The sequence below is a fragment of the Argentina silus genome (genome assembly GCF_951799395.1).
Source record: "Argentina silus genome assembly, chromosome: 4".
In the NCBI taxonomy this organism is placed as follows: Eukaryota; Metazoa; Chordata; class Actinopteri; order Argentiniformes; family Argentinidae; genus Argentina; species Argentina silus.
In genome coordinates this window covers 21692715-21719377 of record NC_139658.1, presented here as the reverse complement: position 1 = coordinate 21719377, position 26663 = coordinate 21692715, and the positions used below count along the sequence as shown (strand labels likewise).

The following is a 26663-nucleotide window of genomic DNA, read 5'->3' as shown; positions in this document are numbered from 1 at the left end:
GCGTGTGTGAGTGTGTGTGAGTGTGTGTGCGTGTGCGTGTGTGTGTGTGTGTGTGTGTGAAAGGGAGCGAGAGTGAGAGAGAGTGCGTGTGAGTGTAAACGAGGGGAGGAGGGTGAGTCCATTATTCACGTCTGCCCATTTAGAGGATAATCACATGCAAATTCTTTCTCCTCACACTTAATATTTGCAACACTGTTAGTATTGCCCCAGATACCCTGAATGTTGATGTCGGAACTGACCTGAGTATTATGCCTGTCTGGAGCCATGAGTCATCTAAGGAGAGCTAACTCCCATTCCATTAGGTGTTTAATTACAGGGAATCAAAGTGTTTAATTAGAAGGAATCAAAGATGCTTATGTTTGATGGTCAACCATCTGTGTCTGGCTTCTCCTGCTGCCTCCCAGGGCAGTTTAAGCCCTCTGCCACTCCCCCTGCTAGTCTGTTAAACACCCAAGTCAGCTGCGGATTCTGGTGTGTCTCAGATAATGTGTGTGTGGATTATTGTGTGCTTTACACACACCAGATCAAGCCTTTGTGCCGTCCTGTTTTCTGTGCCGACCACATGATGGCGCTATGGCGACATGTCGCACACATGTGCCTCAGAGTGCTGTGTCAGTCAGTGCTATTTTCTTTGGTCTCTGATTTTGCCTTGTGAAAGGAACAAACAGCATGATTTCACATGAATAATAATATGATTATACTTTTCATTTTGGACAGTCATTTTGGATTTTCAGTCAACCACACGTGTATATTGTCTCTGCAACTATGAATCAATCAATCAATCAATCAAACTATCGATCACACCAATTAACTCACGTTTAGCATTTTACAACTAATTGTAGTTAAGAGTTGTATTACAGAGCAAATTTGTGAATAGAGAACATGAATAATTCTGTATATGTACTGTACATCTCATACTGTACTAAGAGATGCTGCAGGATTTTTGACTTAATATGATATATTGTAAATGGTTCATGATATATTGTAAATGGTTCATGATATATTGTAAATGGGTCTCTTTACACAGACCACACAGTCCTCAGTTAAAAGCCAACCAACTTCAGCATAATAAGCTTTTGCTCATGGGAGTAGGGATGTGTGCTCCTTTCTGCCCAGTCAGGTAATTGCTTTACAATATTTCTGTTTATTTTGTGGACCCGTTTCGCGCTAATGTTAGAACTAGTGGATGAAAATATACAAAAATCCTGTAGCATCTCTTTAAAGGATAGAGAACCAGCTGTAAAAAAAAGAAAGAAAAAAAAGAAAGAAGATTGCCATCTTTGAAGCCATTAATTATTTTGGTGCATTCATGTAATTTCAATCAAATATTCTCTACAATAGTCATGCTATTAATGTTTATAGCAACATCCATACTATTTAAAAGCAACAGCATAAAAGCAGCTCTGTCTCAACCTGGGAAGAGTAGTGGTAGCTTTGTTTATTGAGGAACACATATGTGAGCGCACCCTGAATAGATCAAACCAAGCAGTCGTCTAATTACCATTAATGGCAATAATATTTTACTTTCATTGCCTGTGATTAGGACAGCTGTGCTTCCCAGCAGGCAATCCAACCTCAGGAAACAGCCTCTGCAGGAGGAACGCCATGCAGGCTCTTCCTCGCTGCTGAGTCCTTTGTTGTGCTAAACAGAAGAAGATGAAGAAAAAGCAGTCGTGGTCGGTCAGACGCTGGTCTGAAGAGCCTTCTTATCAGGCAGTGAGAGGACAACGGGGAATATGACGCCCTTGGCGCCAGAGAGGACACTCAGGTCCTCGGCTATGAACGCCGGCGAGATCTCATCGGCCAGGAAGCGCATGGTGAACTGCCGGCTCACGCAGTAGATGGTGTTGTCGACGGCGACGCACTGGAAGGCGGGGCAGTGGAGGAGGCGCTTGCAGCAGCATTCGTACCACAGCCGAGCGACCGTGTGGTAGCGGTACACGCTAACACCGAGCAGCGGGCTGACGTCGAAGCGGTACAGGAAGCTCTTCACCGCCACCATCTCCGTGGTCCTCTCCTTGCTGCCCACGATCAGGCTCTTCTTCCACGCGTTGGTTTTGGGGTTGTAACGCAGCAGCGTGTACCTCAGGGTTCCCCCCGAAACGAAGAGCTCCCCATTGCACACTGTGACGCGGTGAGCCACGGCGAACGTATCGTTGGGCAAAGGAGCCACGAATGTCCACCTGTCCGTCCGCGGGTCATAACACTCCACTGTCGACAGGCACTCCCCTCCGATAGCGTAGACGCGGCCTTGCAGGGCTGCCAGCTTACAGTGGGGCCTGGCCTCATTCATAGGACTGATCTCCTTCCATATGGACGTCACAGGGTTGAAGCAGAACACTCTGTTTGAGGGTTTCATGTCCCGGTCTGTGCCCTTGCAGCCCACCGCTACAAACAGGTAGTTGTCCATAGTGCACATGGCACTGCCTTTAGAGGTCACCTCCTGTGGGATGAGGCCAAGCTGGTGCCAGGTGTCTTTGTAATCGTCGTAGTAGTAAAGCCCGCTGGAGGTCCTGCGCTGCTCGGTCCCCTGAGCCGTGTCTCCCACCCAGTCCCGAGGGTCCATGTCGGCAGCCACTAGGTACTGCCTGCCTCTCATACGCTGCCTCTGGATCTGGTCCCGCTCCCCTGCCATCAGCCTCCCATACAGGCCCGGGTCCCGGAGGACCTGGAGGTAGTTGTCAGACATGACTCTGAGGGCTGCCTGCTGCAGAGGGGCATTCCCATGCTTCTTAGCCAGGCCCAGCACCTCCATACAGTTGCCCAGATCAAGCTTCCCCTCCAGGCTGTCCAGCTCGGAGCTGCCCTGGTTCTCTAGGGGCATATTTAGAAATCTGCCCCTTGCTATGGTCTCTAAACTGGGCCCCTCCCATGGGCAGTCCCTGGTATCCGTGGTGGGACTGAGGGGGCTGAGAGGGCTGGGATACCCAGATGAGGAGGCCCGGGAGTGGGGTTGACTCAGTGGGCTTGAGGTTCTGGGTGGCAGAAAGGGAATATGGTGTTCAGCTGCTGTCAGGTAGCTGTCCTTGCGTAGAAGTACAGGCCCCTGCTTGTTGGTGTGTGGGGACTCCGGGCTGATGGGAGGGAAGGGGTCTTCGGCAAGGTTTTGAGGTAAAACCAGATCACGCATGATAATGGGGCTGAGGGAGGAGGGGGGCTCCGTTAGGCTGCTTCCACGACTACCATACTCCCTCAACGGTGAGTCCAACAAACCCCCCTCACGGGGCCATTCCTGGGGCCCAATCATGGGGCTCGTCGTGTCTGTGATGGAGTGTGAGGACGATTCCACATAATACTCATAGATCTTCCCACGCACGACGCTCTGGTCCCCAGGCCTCTCCAGCACCAGGTTAGCATCCTCCACGGTGATCTCCGCCTTGGAGAGGAAGGTGGAGTAGGACCCCTGATTGCCCAGGTCATGCCTCAGCTCTCTGCCCACGCCCACCCCCAAGCTGCCCTCTAACCTCTGGAGGAAGCAAGGGGATCGGCGCCCCGTTGGGCTGGCCACCCCGCTCTCAGAAGGTTCAGGGAGTTTCAACGTGCACTCAGACATACTGTCATTGGTCTTCACTTCAGCCTCGTCTCCATACAGAGGGATACCTCCATCCATACTGATGTCTAGCTCTACGGTGGACCTGACCTGTGATCCCGACATCTCCTCTATGTTTATAAGCTCTCCGGTGTCAGTCTGGGGTTGTTGTCCTTCACCTGTCCCTTCAGTGGTGTTGTCAGGTATCAGGTCATCAGTGACAGGGCTCATCTGTGAGAGTCCAGGCTGTTGCTGCTCCTCATCGCCGGTGTCATGTTTAGGTTTACCAGGTGCACTCTGAGGTCGCAGCTCCATCTTGCAGTTCCGGCATGTTCCATTTTGTGGTGGTGGTGGTTGAGTCTCCCCGTCCCCATCTGGAGGGTCCTTGATGTAGAGCTGAGGTCTCTCTCCTTTCTCCCTGGAGCTGTAGAACCGGTATGCCCAAGAGGTGAAGAGCACAGCGGCCACAGACAGAGTCAGCTTCCCCAGCAGCTGCATGTCAAACTGGACACCTAATAGATCCGCTATGGGCATTGTTAAAGTCAGAGTTCCCACGTTGAATTGCACTTTCACCATATGTATGTTCTATTCAGTGCATCATCTAAGCCAATGATGGCAGGTATCCCCTGCCTCCCATCTTTCGAGAGCTGCGGTGAGTCTGTGTTGTTTCCTCTACGAGGACGGAGAGGGCAGAGTAAGCTGATACCGGCAGAAACACTATTTGCATCTCTCTGCAGGGCGGGGCCTGGCCTGGCCCTGGGCCACCTGCATCAGGTGAGCTTGCAGGTTCACTATGCCTGACAGGACATTCAAATGCTCAATAATCCTCTATTTGGTTATATCATTTGCTGACTCATCACATACTGTACAGGACATGAGTTGTTATTGTAATTTGCTCAAGAGATTAAACAAATTTGAAACTATTATCCAAGGGATGTACATGGATATAATTTATTGTATTACTTGGTGGGGTGCTACTGTTGTTTGAGCTTAGTGTTTACATTACGCAGGGGAGTGGCCTGGATCATATTTCTGTACTTCAGATACTGTATGTCCACAAGAAATTAATGATAGGTCACACTCCTTCACCAGCTGCAACATATGGCTGTATCGTGTACACAGGGGACATGGTTTGACTAAGGGGAGGAGAACACTGATAGGCGGTACCGTATTCATAAAACACTCAGGTAAAGAGCAGGATGCAGCTGTTTGCACAGCCAAAGCCACAGATCAAAGGTCTCTTGCTCTGCCAGCTCACTGAAGGACACGGAGAGCCCTCTTATCTAGATGGACTGTAATAACAGTATGTAATAACAACCGTAAACATTCGCATTAGAGAGGAGTCACAGGGTGAGTGCACTCGTCAAATGGGCTTCTAGTACAGTACCAGTCAAAACAGTACCAGTACAGTACCAGTCAAAAGTTTGGACACACCTTCTCATTCAATGGTTTTTCTTTATTTTTTTTTACAATTATTTTCTACATTGTAGATTAATATCGAAGACATCAAAACTATGGCAAGGTGTGTCCAAACCTTTGACTGGTACTGTACATCATAAGAGCTTTACACTCCGACATGAACGCAAGGAGGAGAGATGGAGTTAGCCTTCAGAGCATCCATGCTATGAAAATGAAGTGTTGACTTTTAAGAGTCTGACAACATCATCCATACGAACAGACGGCTCTGGCCTACACACATGCAGTGCATCTCTGTCACACCCCTCCGCGACCCGTCACTCAGACACCCCAGTGGAGATGTCATTGCGTTGTCATCTGCGTTGCCGATAACAACATGCTTGACCGAGGTCAGGGTCATAACAAGGAGTTAGTTTAACCGCCACAGCGGCAGCAGCAGGAGCAGCACTGCGGACATCGTCTGAGTAGGTGTGTCATGACTCACGCAGGGAGCCGTTTAAACAGCATCCTCTCTGACATAGGCACTATTTGGTCATCTGATACCAGCACCGCCTCCAGATGACACAGCGGGAACCGGATTCAGCCGGCAATGGGCCACGGGGCACGGCTAAGTCCTGAATAATTCACCGGCGGGCCACAAAGGCAGCTCCTTATCCTCGCTGGCGAGCTGTCTCAGGTGTGTTGTTCGGGAACGCGTGCAGGCAGAGGAGCGCCATGAAGGACTGCCGGCATGCGCAGCGTTGTGTGGAGACACTTTCACCCCCCCCCCCCCCCCCCTTCCCCCTTCTCCACCTGTGACATCAGCAGGAAATGTGTAACATAAACAATTTAACCAACCATGTATATTTCAAGGGCTCTATATTAACATGCCAGGGTGATTGTTGTCGGTGTGGTGGTGTAGACTGTAGGCTGTGGAAAACATTACAGGATAAACTGTGATGGAGGAGGAAGGGAAAGTGAAGTCTATACCATATTTGTTGATGCCAAATAATCAGGGTAAAGGACTGACTAAATGACTAGGAGAGGGAAGCAGAACCTAAGGCCTTCTGCCGTCTCTTACCCACGATTTAAACAGTTTACCACTGAAGTGTGAACAAGCAAACCATTAGCGGGCAAATGTGATTCAATACGTTTAGCACTACTCCTAGTTTATTTTTTTTGTCTTCCTCCGTTTGCTTTGAACCCCCTGGAAGGAAGCCCGACTACGAACAATGAGAAAGTTAATTACATTCTTCTTTCATACGCTTCCTCTGTTGGTCATCTTCAAATAATGTAAACAAGCCATGAATACAATAGAGACAGGATTTCATATGTATGCATAATTCATTGTAGTGCGCTTTTATTTGGTCCATTGTTTGTTTTTTTATTTTTTATTTTTTTTATCATGGATGACCTTCAGTTCAGATTACGAACATAAATAAACATGTTTTTTTTTTTTTTACGGTGGAAAACCCCTTTCATCATTTGGTGGTGATGCACGAGCAGAGAAAAACAAATGAGTATTTGTAAACAAAGTAATAATGTGCATTTTATCAGGGCCGCATAATTAAGCCATTACAAGACAATTTGCACATGTTTTAACGCTTTCAGAGTAGCTGATGAACCTGTTTTCTCTTTTTCATGTAAATGGTGAGATAAATACAAGCAAAAAAAAAAGCGTCTTGAAACAAAATTGACATGATAGTGAAATAAACTATTATGCTTCATGTCCCCTCCTGACTTAGAAAAAAAGATATATTAATAATTCAATGCACATTGTGTGTTCATCGTTTTCTCCAAGCTACACAGCAGTCGTTTCCAGCATGAAGGAATATGAATTGTACTTCAGCAATGTGAGGCAGACAACCCTCAAGAGGATAGGTCTAACCTTTCTACTACTAAGCCTTAAGAACCTCCTCTCTTACCTCCCACCAGGTTTAAGCCTTGATCCGTTAATACATGATGTGTCTAGAATAGTTTAAATTGCAATTCTTCCAAATTCCCCCCCAAAAATGCAGGATTAGGCTACCTTGCATTAAAGGGGCAGTCTGGGATTAGTACTGTACATCCATATTTTGACTTTTAAATGATGATATTTTTGTTATTCAATCTTGAAGAATATTACTTATAGGTGCCTAATGAGCATCGTTCAGCTGTCTTACCACATCAGAACCCAACATATAAGCTTATTTTACTCCATGGTTAGCTAGCTCCGTCAATGAATTTGAGAGTGGTTACATTTCTCCAGCCCCATCCCTCAACTGTGAAAAAGACCACTTTGTTGTTGTTTGAATCCCAGATTGCCACTTTAAGCCAACCCTCACAGTGTGTGTGAGGGGCAAGTGACCACATGTACAGACACATGTACATGCAAGGGTAAACAGTGATGCCAGAATCACCCCCAGAGGCTGTACAAGGTCAGTGGAGGTCAAAGTTCAGTTTAGCGGTGGTTGCGAAGGGTAACCAAAACTTTGAAATGTCTGTTCGTCTGCTGTAAACCATAGCGAGCCCGCATGAAACTGACACAATTATCACTTAATGTTCCTCTAAAAGTAATGAATGTGCACAGTCATGGTCAGTGTCAAGTTTCCACAAAACATATTGTTGATGTGTTGAGAGAATGTCTACAATATAATATAACAAGTCATATTTTCATGACACCTATGATACTACAGTACATACAGCATTTCTTTTTCTTTTTTTTTTTTTTTAAGTTATCCTCATATGAATTGGATTGTTCGGTGATATCCTATGATGTGATGGCTGGACCACCTATCCTCTAGGGAGTGGATGATGTGTCCCTGTACACTTAAAACCAAAAGAGCCAAGTTATAGAAGTAAAGTCAAGCCATCCGATTTTGATCATCTCTCCATTTTAATACAGGTGATATGACACAGATGCAACACCCCTGTTTACACACCGTGTCAGCTGAGCATTGTTCATGGAATGGTGGCTAAAATGATCCTACTAGTAATGTCAGGGTAAGAGTTTACGTATTGTACACAACGCAGGTCACTTAAGATAGTATGTAACAAGTAAATAGCTGGATTACAGGCCAGTGACAATGATGTACAGTGGAGGCCACCGCAACACACAAAAAGGAGAACATATCGTCAAACGTCACATGCACCACAACCCCAAGAAACGGCAGACATAATGTTAGATATTTGCATTTTTTACTGTCCTCATTTTCCAACCCTGCCATACAGATGCAGACGACTGGATGTGTGAAAACCAGAAGGCTGTGTAGACGTTCTGTCTCTCTGATCTCCTGGAGCAGGGGATAAGGATGAGAAAATACAAACCAAGGTTGCTGACCCTCCCCAAGCCTTCATCAGCACCCGTTCCGTTGACCTGAACCCATATAACCTCTTTAATTATCTTCAATATTTACACGGATGTACACAAAATACACTCAAAAAGGAGATTTTTTTTTCCATTGCGTCTTTGCGTTCAGTCCGCTCGTACATTCCAAACCATCAGAAGAAAAAGAAAAAAAAAAAGAAATAACGATAGAAATCAAAAATCAAAAGTTTCCCATCGAGCTTGTGTGCTTGTTCTTGTTGTTTAACTGCACGCCACACACAGACGGATGAGGTGGAGGGACGATGGGGTCATTATGGTGGTCCTGCCCACGCGCCAGTTCAGTGTCTCTCTCTCTCTCTCTCTCTCTCTCTTTCCCTCTCTCTCTCCCTCCCTCTCTCCTCGGTCAACACCAGCGACGACGTTTGAACTCATCAAAACAAACCCAAATGCGTTTTCTTTTCCTTTTTTTTCAACAACTGGTTTTTATTTTCATATATCAACAGGCAGATGTGGGGACAAGAAACACAAAGAGAGGACGGACGGTGTGTTTGGGCAGGGCCAGGTGTACTGAGGTGGTTATTCTCATCTTCAGTTTGCTGTTCTCTTTAATATCGTAATCATGGTTATTATCTCATTACAAAAACAGAGTGGAGCGCCATCCGGTGGTGACACTGATTTCCTGATAGACGGACACATGGAGGGTCTGTTGGATGGCTGGAAAAGGCTTGCAGTATCGTGACGTGTATGGTGTGTGTGTGTGTGTGTGTGTGTGTGTGTGTGTATGTGTATGTGTGTGCGTATGTGTGTGTGTGTGTATGTGTGTGTGTGTGCGCGTGCGTGCGTGCCAGTGTATGCGTGCATGTGTGTGTGTGTGCGTGTGTGTGTGCGTGTGTGTGTGTGTGTGTGTGTGTGTGTGTGTGTGTGTGTGTGTGTGCGCGTGTGTGTATGAGCGCACATTTCTGTGTGTCTGTGTGTTTGTTGGGAGACTTCACGTCAGTTCCACAGTCACTGTAAGCACCAGCAGCATCCATGTTAGTCCAAGCAGCTCGGTGCGAGAAGCTCCATCTGTAAAGGCCACAGAAAGAGTCATAATCAGATCATAATCTCCTCATCTTCTTCTGCTGATTACCCACTTGTTCACGTACAACTTTAAAACTATAGCTTTGCCCACAGTGACAACATATATAAGAACAGCTATGACTCCAACAACCTCTGCCTCTACAGCATTGTTCCTCTCCCTCACTTCATTTCCATTTCCATTATCATCAATATTCTAACACACTTGTTACCACAGTCAGAGCGCTGGAGCTCTGACAGAGATGAATGCTTCCCCTTACAGGGAGCGTAGTTTTGTTGGTCTGCTGTGGCCCCTGTGCTGACTGACTGATAGGGTGGTCTACTCACACACACACTCACACACACGCACGCACGCACTCACGCACGCACGCACGCACCCACGCACGCGCACGCACGCACGCACGCACGCACGCACGCATGCACCCACGCACGCACGCACACACACACACACACCCCACACACACACACACACACACACACACACACACACACCCCACACAGACACACCCCCCACCCCACACACACACACACAAACACGTGCTGCAGGGACCTCTCGGGACCGTGTTCTACACAGATCTGAGCTGCATGCGAGGCATGTCTGCTCGGAGGCTCGCTCCGCCATCAGCCTCCACGCTGACCTGATTCTGTCCTTGCTGTGGCACACCTGCTCCCGCACTCGCCACAGACATTTACATATTCAAATTTACATCCGTAAGGTATGGAATGCAGAGCAGGAGGCAGAAGAGAGGAAGACAAAGAGAGAGAGAGAGAGAGAGAGAGAGAGAGAGAGAGAGAGAGAGAGAGAGAGAGAGTAGAGAGAGAGAGAGAGAGAGTAGAGAGAGACAGAGAGAGAGTAGAGAGAGAGAGAGAGAGAGAGAGAGAGAAAATCTGCAGTCCCTTTTGTCAATCTTCAGATATGATAATCTAAGACACCACAGTGGGTATGAAATAACCCTTATCTCACACTCCTCCAGAACTGATTGAGGTGGTTAGTCTCCGGAGGGTTGAATCTTGTGACAAGATTTTCAGATTGAACTGTCTTTTTATGCGGAATTGTGTTGATGATGGAATGACAGACATTTCTTCACCTGTCCTCAGTATGAACATTGTATCACACCCTGTTATAGCCTGAATACATAATCATTATTTAAATTCTCCATTCGCCATACAACAGTTAAGTCCTTTCTAATCACATTTTGGACAGATATTATATATAGCCCCAATATGTGCATGTGCAACAATTGGTAAAACTGGGACAAAGTCGACCATCTTTAATTTAGTATTTCTAATGAGAAATAATCCAATGGGAGTTTTGAATCTACAAAAACTCATTAAATTAAAACAGTAAATAATGATAGTGTTCTCAAAACCATTGTTAAAATTCAAATCAAACTACAATAAGAAATATGCTGGAGAGTATTCTGAGGTATTTTTTGCTCCGCTCAGCATTATTTGATGAATCAAATTGGGGCCCAGAGTATAGTTGTCATCTCAAATATCGAATCTAATTCTAATTAGTGAATGAACACATCATGGTGATGTGTACAACAGAGACCATTTATGTCAATAGTTAAAATGACGCCCATACTTACTGTTCTGATTCTGAGTGTTCTTCATCATGCTCGGATTCTCTGTGGGGAGAGAGGGAGGGAGAGTTAGACAAAGAGAGAGAGAGAGAGAGAGAGAGAGAGAGAGAGAGAGAGATAGTTAGAGAGAGAGACACAGAAAGAGAGAGAGAAACTCTCACACCTTTAAGTATGTTTGTAAGTATGTTTCTGAGTGCCCAGAGACGTATGTAGGCCAGTGCAGGAGGGGTCTGCAGAGAGTATGACCATGCACATGAAGGGGACAGGTCTCCTGACACCACTCTAGATAAACACTAGCTACCATCCTCTGTGGGAAGTGGTTGAGAGAGAGAGAGAGAGAGAGAGAGAGAGAGAGAGAGAGAGAGGGGGGGGGGAGAGAGAGAGAGACACAGAGAGACAGAGAGACAGACAGACAGACAGAGAGAGAACAAAGACAGAGATTGTGGTTGGATTTGAGCAGAGAGGGAGAGAGAGAGAGAAAGAGAGAGAGAGAGAGAGAGAGAGAGAGAGAGAGAGAGAGAGAAGAGAGAGAGAAGAGAGAAAGAGAGAGGCTGGGGGGAAGTGTTTCGTCCCTCACACCATCAGGCGAACAGAGGAGAAATCAGCGTGTTTGTGACAGCACCGCCTCCCCCAGCCAGCTAGCGACTCACTCCACAATAATCACACAGGGTATTATCTCTGAAGGTGGCTTGAGATGAACATCATCAACTCATAAGCACTGCCTCTCAAAGCCCGCCAGAGAGGCTCAATAACAAGGCATCATTATACCCTATTATTTCTGATGATGTATAATGAACAGTTTGCCAAGTGAGTGCAGCTCCAGATACCCGCCCTGGCCCCCCCGGGAGACAGAAGTGTCTCATTTCAAGGCAACGGGGGGGGTGGAGCCAAGGTCGCTCAATCACAATTTCCTTCCCCTAAGCATGAGTAGAAGGCGTCTAGGACAGGGGAAGAAGGAGACGGATGGACTTCTCCCCACAGGCCGCCGATGACACCTTAGGGTGCACCCAGGTGTTAAATAGGCATTAGTGCTCTTTCTACCAAAGCGTTCCCCAAGGTAACACCTTGCCAAAGTGGCAGTTTGTCTCAAAGTGGGCCCTTTGAGTTCACCCAACAATTTGTAAGTTTCTGACATTTTCCAAAACCTAGCTCACGGGGAAGGATGTCAAGGTGGGAAATTGTCGAGACAGTGATGGACAGACTGTTCTTAGTTTCATTACACCGGCACAGTGAGATTACTGTCAGGAAATGGCCTTCTTCTCTGAACGGAGCTCAGTGTTGATTTGCTCTCTGATGGCTCTCAAGTGGCTGCAAAGACGTGCATAATACTACACAGTCTCCCCTGTATCAAATCAACTCAGCGGCTCAAATCAGTATTCGTTCCATCCCCGTCGTCACAGCCATCTCTCACACTCATACAGAAGCAACAAAATAAATACAAAAAAAAAAAACAGAGCAGTTTCGATTAAATCAGTTCGCTCCTGATTAACTGTCCTCTGATCAGTTGTCATGCCGGATCCGTCTCTTCCACAGAGGCACTTGAGTAAACATTCTCAGAGACACAGGACACACAGACCTAAGACTCCCACGTCAACAACAGCAAACTAATGACGCAGGGACTGGGATAAATACAACATCATGAAAAGAGTGATCCTGCTCTGGGCGAGCCACTCAACAGAGGTTGGATAACACTGTCAACAGCAAACATCATCTGTGATATCATTGGCCTTTGATGTGACTATTAGCAGTCAGCAGAGGGTGACAGCGTGGCTACAGTACTGGCTGTCTGCTCATGGGAGTCCTGCGGCTGCTTCTGGTCCCACACATCACACACAGGGGAGGCTGGTGGAGGTAGGAATCGGAGGACGGGCTCATTGTAATGCATGGAATGGAATGAGGAATGGTATCCGATATGTGTGGTTTGATACCATTGATACCATTGATACCATTCCTCATTCCATTCCATGCATTACAACAAGTCTGTCCTCTGATTTCTACCTCCACCAGCCTCCCTTGATCACACTGCATTTCTAACTTTCACAAACCAGCCTTTTGGAAGATGCACTGTTGTGTCATTTGGTGGCACAATCACTTATTAATCATGCACTTAGTTTGCATAGATAATTCATATGTAAAACGGCCGCATAAATATCTAAAAGTATAGTACCTGGTAGTACTGGCAATAATAAGTTGAATTTTCATAATGTTTGGTCGTCAGTGGCCTTGAAATAACCCATGAATTCACTCATGTGACGTCCCTGACGCCCAGCAGCACTCTCCAGAACAAGGCCGAGGTATGGTAATGAGCTTGAACACGTACCAAAGACAATGAGGCGAGTGTGTGTGTCTGTCGAGCCCAGGGGATTCTGGGCCGTGCAGCGGTACATGGAACCGTTGAGTTCCGCTGGCACTCTCTCCAGGATCAACTCCTTTCCATCCCGCTCCGTGCTCCCGTCCAGCAGCCGGCCCCCCACACGCGTCCAGGTGAAGAGAGGCTCAGGAAACACCTCGTTCTAAGTAGGAACAGATCAGTGTGCGTGCGTGTGTGTGTGTGTGTGGGTGTGTGTGTGTGTGTGTGTGTGTGTGTGTGGGTGTGTGTGTGTGTGTGTGTGTGTGTTTGTGCGAGGGAGGGGGGTGGACAAGAGAGTAGCAGAGAGAAAGTCTAAAATTCAGGCAAGAAAGAGATTAAGAGCAAAGGAAGCATGAATAATACAAGCTCCATTTTTCCCCGAATGCAACGGCAAGTTAGAACAGTTTTTCACATTGTCTGGTGCATCTCCAGAGAGTCTGCCACCATTTAAAAATACGTCCTTCTTTTCTTAATTTCATTCCATTCTTATCAAGTGGGTTGACATATTTATAGATAATAGGAACCATAAGAGGGCTTAACAAGATGGCTATTATTGTTATGCTTCTGCAGACGTCTCCCTCTGAGGCAGTGGAGGCTGCCGGAGGGAGAAATCGGAGGACAGGCTCATTGTAAATGCATGGATCGTAATGAGGAACGGTATCAAACACACCACTCCTCATTGCACTCCATGTACATCCTCCGATTTCTACCTCCACCAGCCTCCTCCTGCTCTGAGGGCATAAAGGCGCCCCTGCTGAAGCCCTCGAGATCTGCTCTCTTCTGCCATCTGCTGGATACATTTGATTAAAATAAAGACAGCTGCAGGTCACCAGGGAAGGAGTTCAGTAGAGAGTGAAGTGGCGAGATGAGGAGGCTGTGGCACTTAGAGGTTATACAAAGGGAATGAACAGTCGTCGGGGCATACAGTCGTTTCACTCACACACACGCGGTCAAAGAACAACCGGCTAATCTGAATCTCTGTTCTGCGTGAATCCAGTGAGGAAACTATTAGTTTCGTCAACACGGGTGTAGGGTTTGAGGCCATACTGAGCTGACGTTATAGACACTATGTTGTGTGAAAAAGGGGCTGCTATAAATAGGAGTGGGTGTGGTCTATTCCTGGAGAATGGTGTGATGCAACAGAGTGAAATTCCAGTAAGAAGAGCCAGTAATAGTCCTGGCAGTGTTTTTTTTTTTTTTTTCAGCAATTTGAAATGTGGCTCTGTCGGTGACTCAGTGAAAGACTCTTTCTGTGACTCTCTGTGACTCAATGAAAGACTCTCTCTGTGACTCAATGAAAGACTCTCTCTGTGACTCAATGAAAGACTCTCTCTGTGACCCAGTGAAAGACTCTCTCTGTGACTCAATGAAAGACTCTCCGTGACCGAGTTAAAGACTCCCGTAAAAGGGTTTAATGAAGTGAACCTCCTCCGTATTAAGCTAGTCTGTCATCGTTCTGACTAAGCTGGTATGAGTCGTGTAACCTGTCATGAATGCTTGCCCTGAGAACAGTTCTTGAAGCTTGCACGGTGACAGCAATGGAATGAGTTTGCTGATGTGGGGCGCTGTCATGGCAATAAGGTCACATCGAGATAAAAAACACACTGAAAGGTCCGAGTGAGACCTTCCTGTCACGTATCCCCATCGGCCTCCCAAATTACAAAAGCTCTGCACCAATGAAAGCATCAGTGCCTATCTCATTTCTCATTTGAATTAACACAGTGGAGGACTATAACCAAATCATGAAGATACTAAATTACAACCCCAATGTATGACTCATTTCTGAAACAATAAACCGGAGGGGATACTGAGTATCTTTTTTTATCGTCATACGGGAAGAGAGGTCTAGGACATAATGTGTCTTGGCATACACTCTTATCCAGTGGTGAAACCCTAGAGCCTTGGTCCAGAGAAGGATAAGGGAGATTTGTTTTGGGATAAATCTCCCTGCACTGATGCCTGCTTCCCAACGAGCCAATTGGCTGCGTGCCACAGTCAAGCCTGTTTATGGTGACCATTCTTAACACTATTCAAAGGAAAAACTTCAAATACATTTTCGATCCGTGGGCGGAAATACGCACATCCATCTTCCCAGCCTACAATGGGCTGCACTACTCTAAAAAAAGATCAGCACAAGATCAACTTTTAAGATCTTTTCAATTAAAAAGTAGCAAACCAGAAATAGAACAATTTCTTTTGCAAAAACATCCTCCAATCATGGCCAGTAATCCCTGGAGCAGTGAATGAATGTTACAAGTAACAAAAGCAATTGGTTCTCTGGCCCATTAGCTTGTCCTATCAGGATGAGCCCTGTCCTCTCCACCTGACTGGCTGCAGTAGACCAATCAGGATGAGCCCTGTCCTCTCCACCTGACTGGCTGCAGACAGCGCTGATGTGTCATCCTGTCACCCAGATGGGTATCAACCACAGACCAGTCACGCTAAGAAGATTAGTCTTTTTTGGCAGAGGATGATAGTTACACAAAGACAATCTCTCTGTATTACTCATTGCATCCCCGCGCTTCGATGCTGCAATGCTGTGATGCTCAAACAGGTCCAAGCCCCCTCTCTGCGGACAGGAGCACCCTGAGCTAGCATGACCCTGAGCTAGCATGAACCCTGAGTTTGCATGACCCCTGAGTTAGCATGACCCCTGAGCTAGCATGAAATGAATGCCTCCTGGCTTGGAATGATGGAATTCTCCATTAACATCACAAAATAACTCCAGGGAATCATAAACAAAAGGATTTGGACGTTTTTTTTTTCATTCTGCTTTGAAACAGTCATACGACTCGCGGCGCAAGGCAGAATACAAACAGTCAACAAGTCCATTGAGGAAGACCGGTCCAACAAATGACGTTCTCCAACTGTATAACTGTGACATAAATACTAAGTGTTCTACTGATTTCTAGGCCGCCATACCATTCTATTCTCAACAAATGTTTTCAATAACACCTCTATCAATAAGATCATATTCTGGATGGACAGTAGGCTGAGAAGATACAGTTATGGCATATCCCTCACCCTGTAGGAATGGTCACTATATCATAAACTCGACAGGCTTGACTGTGCATCTCCTCCTGTCCCCTCTTATCCCAGGCTGAACGTGGCTCTCCGGTTTCACAAACCCCCATGCACTTACCCCAGGAGGTCCTACCTGGAAGCCTTGCACGGTGATGCGCACCGTGTCCCCTACCTTGGCCCTGCTGGGGGTCATCAGTAGCTTGGGGCCCTTAGGAGCCGCTGGGAGAGAGAGAGAGAGAGAGAGACAAAGGGAGACAAAGAGAGACAGAGAGAGAGAGAGAGAGAGACAAAGGGAGACAAAGAGAGACAGAGAGAGAGAGAGAGAGAGAGAGAGAGACAAAGGGAGACAAAGAGAGAGAGAGAGAGAGAGACAGAGAGAGACAAAGGGAGACAAAGAGAGACAGAGAGAGAGAGAGAGAGAGAGACAGAGAGAGACAAAGGGAGACAAAGAGAGAGAGAGAGAGAGAGAAGAGAGAGAAAAAAAGGTGAGTCATTCCAGTGGCATGGCAAGTAAACCCAGCAGACAAATGTTTTGATAGGAGGAGGAGGAGGAGGAGGAGGAGGAGGAGGAGGAGAAGTGAATACAATTTCCTGTCAATTAAGGTCATGGTCTGAGAGGCTGGGGACCGGCTGCGGGGTCCATCTATTGAGCTGCGAGGTCCCTCCAATCGGGCAGGATGTATCCCTCCTTGGAGAGCGACGGGACTAAATTGGGTAGATACTCATTACTGGAGGAGAATCGGAGCGCTCCAGGAGGAGTGTGGAGGCGGTGAGATAAGGAACACTCAGAGAACTAATTCCCTTGTCTTGGTACAGACCAGAGCGCCCAGATGGGTTTCATTTGGTCCCACTGAAACAAGGGAAGTTTCAGGAGAGAGAGAGAGAGAGAGAGGAGGGGGGGGGGGGGAGGGGGTTTGAGATAGGGTTGAATGATTTGCATACATAATTAGGCCTCATCCCTTTAGGGGTTATAACCATGGTGATAAGGTGAAACCGTGTAACTATGGCGATTTAAAGCAGGAGAGGAAGATTGTATGTACTAGATACTGCCGACTCCCATGATTTACTATTGGTTTTACGAAAGACGGGGAAGATGGCGCCAGTCCCACGTGGCGATACATTTCTGACCAATTACCACACAGCTATAGATTAGTGTTATTGACAGTTGTCGTTGTTAGATTCGCGTCTTTCTCGCACCGTTTCCCTAGCAACACGTGTGTACGACTAGAGTGGGAGGCTGGGAAGACCAGAGAGACAGAGCTGAATTTTAAGGCATTACAACAACTTGTAATTATCGCACAAAATGTTTCTACACACTTTATTGATGTGAAAAGCCGAAAGGAAAAGTTGCTAATCCGTATCATTTTGGCGTGAGTGGAGTTTTTGTGGGAGTTTTTTGTCCTGTTTTTGGTCTCCAAATTGAAAATAAGCGGCCAAAGAGGCGGAGCCAAGATGGCAGCCCAGTGAACCGGCTTCCTTTGAAGAGGCTTTGGTAATGGAGAAGAGGAGGAGGCATAGCTGAGAGTGTGAAAGGTTCAATTGGCCCTGCATAAGCTGGTTCTGCATCGTTTGACTTGATTAACAATTCCCCTCTAGATAACCATATAGCACGCTGTGTGTAATTGATTCCTATGCAAATCAGAGACCCTATAAAAACAAAGATATTAATTCCAAAATTACAGGAACTATTATCCTTGCATTAATATGGACTCAATTAAACTTACTGAGTGATTTGTTGGTGACATTTTTGCATTTTAGCTAATTTCATAGCAAAGGATCTGAATACTTATTCAGGGGTATTGTGTGTGGATTGATTATTTTTAATTTAATCCATTTTAAATTGAGCCTATAACACAACAAAATGTGGAAAAAGTGAAGGGGCCTGAATACCTTTCGAAGGTACTGTATGTTAGAGACAGTGAACCACATACACAATTTGGGAATTGTGGATGTCCACTTATCTAGAGTATGACTCACCGCAATTAATTAAACTCACACCGACTCCCAATATAAATAATTTGCTGCTTGTTTCCCATTGACGAGTTAAACTAAAGGATGAATAAATAAACAGATAAATTACCTCGATTCCACCAATTAATCAAACCACAAGCCTGTCCTCCGTAGCTAATGAAGCAGTGCCTTTCCTTGGGCGGCCAGTGATTCCTGCCCTCCATCTGCCTAATGGATTAGGAGTTGCGTTGTCACGTTTGTAATAGGGATAGAAGAAGAAGAAGAAAAAAAATGCTTCGCGCACGTATATCGCGCCACCAATGCACCCTTCTAGATCGGGAGTAAACTCCTTCTGTTGTCGTTTGTCAGAGAGGTGGTTTAGAAGGGGGAGTTGTGCCGCGTGGAGGAGAGACAGATGCTAGACAAGTCATACACAGGAGGGATTACGGGCTTGTCAACACATGACTACAGAGACTCAGACTGCAGTTTAGTCTTAAATGAAAAGAGGAAATGCAACCTGGTGAACACGTAGCACAGTTATTCCTGCAGCACAGACATCTTCCTTGTGGAGGTTGGTACAGTAGGAGAGAAGAACTAGGGCCACAACTGGACCGGTACCAACAGATCTAGGACTGGGGCCACAACAGGACCGGTACCAACAGATCTAGGACTGGGGCCACAACTGGACCGGTACCAACAGATCTAGGGCTGGGGCCAAAACTGGACCGGTACCAACAGCTCTAGGACTGGGGCCACAACAGGACCGGTACCAACAGATCTAAGACTGGGGCCACAACTGGACCGGTACCAACAGATCTAAGACTGGGGCCACAACAGGACCGGTACCAATAGAACTAAGACTGGGGCCACAACAGGACCGGTACGGTACCAACAGATCTAGGACTGGGGCCACAACAGGACCGGTACAGTACCAACAGATCTAGGACTGGGGCCAAAACTGGACCGGTACCAATAGAACTAAGACTGGGGCCACAACAGGACCGGTACGGTACCAACAGATCTAGGACTGGGGCCACAACAGGACCGGTACAGTACCAACAGATCTAGGACTGGGGCCAAAACTGGACCGGTACCAACAGATCTAGGACTGGGGCCACAACAGGACCGGTACCAACAGATCTAGGGCTGGGGCCACAACTGGACCGGTACCAATAGAACTAAGACTGGGGCCACAACAGGACCGGTACAGTACCAACAGATCTAGGGCTGGGGCCACAACTGGACCGGTACCAATAGAACTAAGACTGGGGCCACAACAGGACCGGTACAGTACCAACAGATCTAGGGCTGGGGCCACAACTGGACCGGTACCAATAGAACTAAGACTGGGGCCACAACAGGACCGGTACAGTACCAACAGATCTAGAACTAGGGCCACAACAGGACCGGTACCAACAGCAGAGATCATAAGATCTGAAGTCACGATAGACATTCTCATCCCAGAGTGGCATAAATCAAGCTCACTAGGTGCCAAAAAATATGAGCAATACACACATACAGCAAGTGCCCTCAGCCTCTTCCTCTTCCCTGCTGAGGACACCATTTGGCCGATTATCTTGGGAAGTGATGGTGCTAAACCTCCCACGTGGCTCTCACCTCCACACAGTATCGGAAGAGGTATTTTTAAGTATTGGTGTCACGGCGTCACACAGAGGTCGCTGGCATGGCCGACAGGGAGGATGATGGTTGATTTCTGGGACCCGCTCCAACAGGGACAGTTGGCGTCCCACGTCATCACCTTTGATTAGATGCAGCATGCAATGTGACTGACATATTGTACTGCAGGGGTGGGCTCGGGGTGTGTGTGTGTGTGTGTGTGTGTGGGGGGGGGGGGGGGCACAACAGGAGAATTACCAACAGAAACCTCACAGGAACACGAGCCATAGTCTCCCATGACACACTGCCTCCCTCCAGCCAGCTACCCAGCCAGCTACCCAGCCAAGCCAGCCAGCCAGCCAGCCAGCCAGCCAGCCAGCCAGCCAGCCAGCCAGCCAGCCAGCCAGCCAGCCAGCGATCCAGCCAGCCAAGCCAAGCCATCCTCCCCACTTTACTACCTGGCCACTCTACTGTTGGCACTTCTTCACGGGTCGCTGCACAAACACACCCCTCAGTAAACAACTGTGTTCCCGGCATCAGCATCAGGTGTGCTCTGTGATCCGGCAAAACATCAGCAGCTCTGCCCCCTGACATCACCGGCCTGGTTGACTGGATATGAGTTGATCGTAGACAAAGGGAACCAGCGGTACTGGCTGGTTGAACGGCTCCGTAGTGAAGAGGAGAGAAAGGCCTCACAGACAGATGTATAGAGGTGACTGCCGGATCATTGCATCATCATTAATCCGACAGTGTGTAATTTATCTGGCACGTTCATCCTACAGACAGGACAGTACTTCTTACAACAGCAAGATTGGGAGTGTGATAAATATGGAAATAGGGAGCCGCAGGTGAACGTAGACACACGTATTACGAGCGCGTACACACACAAACACCCACCCACACACACACACACACACACACACACACACACACACACAGACACACACACACCAGGCGTGGGCACACACACACACACACACACACACACACACACACACACACACACACACACACACACACAAACACCCTCTCTCTCTCTCTCTCTTTCTTTCATGCATCCTGCACAAGCCTGCCTGAAATGGAGCATCTGCTCTCTGATTATCACGGTCTGACGAGAAGATGACTGGTGGAAGCAAGGAAGCCTGGATCATCTCTCAGTGCCGAATATGAAATAATCATTTCAATTAGTACAAATGAAATAGCCCAAGTCATTTGTTTTCTTTTTTTATCATTTAATTAGGGGTCCAAGCAGAAAAAGCTGTGCAGAACAATATTGTAATTGTTGAAGTTGCATATTAATTTGAATTGTGTTTAATGTAGTACAGTACCATGTAGCACAGGGTAAGGCATAGGAGGTTGGATATTGGTGAGATGGTAAAGGGTCGTAGGCCACACCCTGTCATGCATTGTCATGCCATCTGGCCCCAAGGTGGCGCTATACCATTTAACTGAAAATACAAATTTGGAAATGCCGTGACATAGAATTCTGAAAATTGGTACATAGGCCTGTGTCCTCACAAGGAACACATTTGCCACATTTGGAGGAGAAGACGTTTTATTTGTGCTACAACATTGAAAACACAACAGAACACATCATGAGCATTTCTCAGACTTTTCAAAATGACAGGAAATGCTAATAAAACTCTATATCGGTCACTCAAAACACATCATGGACACATCATTTTTTCAAAGTATTCTGTTTGTGCCCTGTGAAACATGGGATGTGATATTGTGCCAGAGCTTAGACCCCGGGCATGGCTGCTCACAGCTGTATTTTATGTTTAAGTATGGTATGATGCGGTGTATAATATGAGCCCATGTGGAGTTTCCTATCCCACCTGCACATGCACTTTTATAACATTTTCTATCCTTTTTCTATGTATTTATTTTGTATTATTGCACTGTATTATAATTTATTTATGTGAGAATACACTAAACTGGACAAAACTACTCACTTTTTTTTTTATACTGTTGAATAATGGATAGATCCAGGACTTAGAGGCCGGGTTTTAATTATTGAGAAACACTGACTGACTTCATGCATCTTAGAGGACAGACAGACAGACAGACAGACAGACAGACAGACAGACAGACAGACAGACAGACAGACAGACAGACAGGACAGGGCGGCCGAGCCGCTGAACTCACAGAGGTGTGGCCCGTTCTTTCAAGGCCCGGTGCCAGAGGCCCGGCGCCGGCCCAAACCCATTTGTATGGCGAGCACGCCCTGAGCTGCTCATGAATATTCATCAGGTGTAATACAACACTGGTGGCTTGTCAGACTGTCGCTACGTCTCATGTGGCAATATTAAATCTGTGAAAGATTTAATACTTATGGGCAGTGCAAATACTTCCTTTTCATTTCCTGACCAAACACACCGGAGGACCTTGGGAGGGAGAAGTGTAGGTACAGTTTCACAGATCCCATGAGCAATTAGCCATTCATAACTAGATCATCAGAATAAAGCCTGTGCACGTTGGAGCCAAGGTGTCCTGCTTCAGATAATCACGTCAAACCAGGATGTATTAAATAAAATGATGCAACTACAATGCAACTACAATGTTAATGTAGTAATTAAGTAATTAAGATGTTTTGCCTCTATTCCATATGACACCTGATGTTTATTGTAAATGCATGTATTTCTCTCATACATAAACCAACTGAATTGTATCACAGCAGTAGTATTCATTCATTCACACCACCTCTGGTTGAATCTGGCTCCAAGCAGGTTTGTGAATGCTTTGAATTTCAAGTGTGCTCCAATTAAAATCAACAAATGGACATTTTCTGTTCTCTATTCTCAGGGCAGTGAAAGGGAATGACTGAAGAAGCTATTTCCATCACTTTAAAGAACAAAGCTTTCGATAAATGAATGTCTTGAATCGCAGCACAGAAAAAAAAGCCTTGTCAGAATATGAAAGCCTTTGACATTTTAGCAAGGCATTCTCTGGGCCTTCAGCCCATTGAGTATGAAGTCTGTTTTACCATAAATGTTAAACAGCAGGAAAGAGGATCTGTTTTAATCATACATGCTGCAGGTTATCCTGAGACCAATGATTATATCACTGATCCACTGTGTATATATTCATGTTCACTGTTACAGAACATGGGTTATATATATCTGACTGCTTGGTATGGGAGGTGCAGTATAGGAGAACGATATATAAATGGATCGAACATTTCTAAAAATGTTTTGAAAGGCTGGTCCAGGAGCCTCATGCAAGCTCTTAACATCCATAGTTACTAGACCCTCTGTAGGCCCGAACCTCTGATTCCACTTTGTTGAGTGCTTTGCTTGTTTTCTTGTTGTCATCACTGTGACCTTCACAGCTATAAAAGTATCCTAGTTTCCTAGAGGGCTCTGGAGAGCCTGCCTCCATGTCTACCAGATGAAAGAAGTCAAGTGTTCTAAAGACAGTGAACCATAGCCCAGCGTGTAACCCATACCAACAATCTCTCATAGCCCAGCATTTAACCCGTACCAACTGTTTCTCAGAGCCCAGCATCTAACCCGTACCAACAGTTTCTCATAGCCCAGGATCGAACCCATACAAGCAGTCTCTCATATCCCAGCGTGTAACCCGAACCAACAGTTTCTCATATCCCAGCGTGTAACCCGTACCAGCAGTTTCACATAGCCCAGCATGCAACCCATACAAACAGTCTCTCATATCCCAGCATGTAACCCGTACCAGCAGTTTCACATAGCCCAGCATGTAACTCGTACCAGTATTCTTTCATAGCCCAGCTTGTAACCTGGAGCAGGTAATGTCTCTGTTTATCATGTCTGTGCTGCAGTATCTGTTTTCAGGACGACCATGCTGACACAACCCCTTTGAAGTGTTAATGAGGCCTGCTGGAAGCCAGAAATTGTCTCTCACTGTTCGTTCCCTATCAAATGTTAATGCTGACTTTTCTCTGAAAATACGACTCCCCGATACTGCAATAGCTGCATAATGTTTACTTCACAGTGTAGTACAAACAAATACCACCCCACTACGATATATACTTTGAGTCACATAGTCGAGCTGAAAGTTAAAGACGTTCCTTCAGGATTCAACAGTAGCTCTGACTGTGTCATCATATCAAAAGCATTTGGGAGGCAGTTGTTTGAGATGGGGGTGGGGGGTGGGGGGTGGGGGGGGGTTGGGGGTGTTGCTGTGGGGACTTCAGATGTAGTGGTGGGGGGGGGGGGTGTTGCTGTGGGGACTTCACTCAGTCCCCTCCACAGTGACATCACAGGCCACTGTGTTTAAATTCTCATTTGACTTCCCTAATTCGGGTTGACTTTTCAATAACGCTTGTGAGTTAACTCAATCTAGCAACAGACAGCTCGATGAATTGCCCTGTCAGTTACTTTGAGTTTTGCATTCCACAGCAAACTCGCAATCTGCTCGGCAGTAACACACACAATTAAGCATCAAATGGAAATCAGTGTTGTTTCTGAGTACATTTGCGAGGGGGACATAAGGAGGGCAGTAGCTGAATGGGGGATCAGTCGGGAGGGAAAGTAGAGCCCTATAAAATATTTTTTTTATTTTCACTTGTAATCATTAAAACATGACCACAAATTATACTACATATATTTTTTATTAATTTAAGTGCTTCTAGAACAATAGATGTAGGAGAATACATTCACTGCAAATAAGTCTGAGAAAGAAAATATTGATTAATGAAACAAAACAACATAGGCCCCTGCTGTTGAATTGGGACTCAGAAGTCATTTTCATTGCGTTTTCATTGTGTAATTGTTGTGCCACTGGGTGCAAGTGCCAAACACAGCATCATCAGTTGAGCACACCCAGACTCTGAGTGCATCAAGTGACAGCAGAAGTTTCCCTCACGCTTTTTAATGATTTTTTTTACTGCATGTTCTCAAGCTCATGTGGCCTATTCAATTAACACATTAATTAGAGGTAGTATTTTGTCATGTACTTTGCAGTTTCTGTTGTTTAATGTTTTGAAAAGCTGTTTTTACCTCTCTCTCTCACACACACACACACACACACACACACACACACACACACACACCACACACACACACACACACACACACACACACACACACTCACACACAGGGGACATTTCTGCAAAAGTTATTGGGGTGTTGCAGGGTAAAATTGCATCACAAATGTGTACTCTTCATAAAATATAATTGCCATGGAGCAATTTAAGTTGTTTTCTTATCATATAAATGCAAATTGACATTTGTCTGAATGTGCCTATTGCCCGATTCCATTATGTCTGAATTTCTGTGATTCTGTTTATTACAGGGCCCTAGGTGAGCATGGGGGGGGGGGGGGGAGGGTATGGTAAGGTTAGGGTAATGGTTAGGTGGGGAGGTAGGGTAAGGGTAGGGTAGTTATGGTAGGGTAAGGGTAGGCTTGTTGTACTCACCCAGAGTTACCTCCTTCTGCATGGGCATGGACAGGGCAGGGTGTTTGACCTCGCAGCTGAACAGGGCGTCGTTGTCCAGCTGAGGGTTCAGGGTCCAGGTCAGTCTGGCCTGCACCAGCACAGAGCCATCGCTCTGGGGGATGTGGGTGTGGCTGAAGTAGTAGAGAGGGTCCGTGCTCTGCACCCAGCGGGGGAACTCCCGGCTCACCACCGTCTCAGGGATGACCTCCGTGGCAGGGCTGGGCTCGTAGGCCTGCTGCTGGCCCTGGGTGTGGCCCGGCCCCCGCGCGGGGCTCTCCGTGGACAGGCGGGCTGGCCGCCCCTCCGGGTCCAGCAGGGAGAGAGACCTCTGGAGCTTGGTGTCATCCAGGTCCCTGCTGATCAGAGGCCTGGCCCCCCTCACCCCCGCGGAGCCTCCCCCTTCCTCTGCTGACGGGTGAATGTAGGATATCACCTCTATCAACTCTCCATCCCGCTTGAAGTACACCTGAGAGAGAGACAGACAGAGAGACAGACAGAGAGACAGACAGAGAGAGAGGGCGAGTTGGAGTTAGAGAGAGAGAGAGAGAGAGAGAGAGACAGACAGACAGAGAGGGCGAGATGGAGTTAGAGAGAGAGAGAGAGACAGACAGACAGACAGACAGACAGACAGACAGACAGACAGACAGACAGACAGACAGAGAGAGAGAACAAAGACAGAGATTGTGGTTGGATTTGAGCAGTGCAACAACACTGCAACTATTGGAAGTGGCGATGCTATGCAGTGTTTGTTCAGTCACAACTTAACAGGTGCAGAGGAGAGTTACACCATGTCAGAGATGAGTTCTGTGCTGCCGGGCCTTATGCAGCATTATTACAGGAGTTTACTCACTATTTCATTGGGGTATTCAGATCCCTGGCTGGTGTATCTCTTGACAGGGAATTCGAGCTCCCATTTCAACACATAACCTCCAGGTATTAACATTAATATCAGGATGCCTAGATCCTGCCTGTGGCATCGCTATTGCTGACGCTCCATGCGCATAAATGCAATCTTTCATTTTGTTTTTTTTTCCTTTTGAAGAGAGAACAAAAAAAAAAAGAAAAAAAAAAAAAAGAAAAAAAAAAAGGTAATCTGCACAGGTCCGTTAGGGGACCTTTGGACATTTGAATTCCATTTGCACAAGATCAAAGTGCCATTATCGTACACAGAGCATTTCACTAACGTTGTTTGGCTTCCTTTGTGAGGGGATTGTTGAGGCATGCTTTGATTTGAAGCTACCTCAGGGCTGTTCACTCTAGTGGGTAAATAGCAGTAATGAGGGTAAACAACTGTGACGTAACGCCATGCTCCTGGGAACACATGCTGAATGGGTTCATAGACTCACATACCGAAGGGAGCGACAACCCACACACTCCCCTAACAATGAACACAAGACTTCAAGGTGTAT

General features: G+C 46.6%; 2 protein-coding genes across 3 annotated transcripts in view; both read right to left on the bottom strand.

Moving 5' to 3' along the window:
- Nucleotides 1-867: 867 nt before the first annotated feature.
- klhdc7a (kelch domain containing 7A) lies at nt 868-4168 on the bottom strand. The gene has a single exon (XM_083668536.1). It carries the CDS (start codon nt 4103-4105, stop codon nt 1682-1684), a length of 2424 nt encoding a protein of 807 aa, XP_083524662.1. The 5' UTR covers nt 4106-4168; the 3' UTR covers nt 868-1681.
- A 5013-nt stretch (nt 4169-9181) lies between these two features.
- Nucleotides 9182-26663, bottom strand: part of igsf21a (immunoglobin superfamily, member 21a) — a gene marked incomplete at its 5' end in the record, with an annotated part of 144574 nt that continues 127092 nt past the window's right edge. The window contains 5 exons of one of the 2 annotated variants that reach the window (XM_083669030.1): nt 9182-9296; nt 10901-10939; nt 13215-13407; nt 16387-16487; nt 25234-25720. In XM_083669030.1, coding sequence (XP_083525156.1) covers nt 9220-9296; nt 10901-10939; nt 13215-13407; nt 16387-16487; nt 25234-25720 — 897 coding nt within the window. In that variant the 3' untranslated portion in view covers nt 9182-9219. The remainder of the gene's footprint in view (nt 9297-10900; nt 10940-13214; nt 13408-16386; nt 16488-25233; nt 25721-26663) is intronic. The other variant, XM_083669029.1, reaches the window with a different exon arrangement.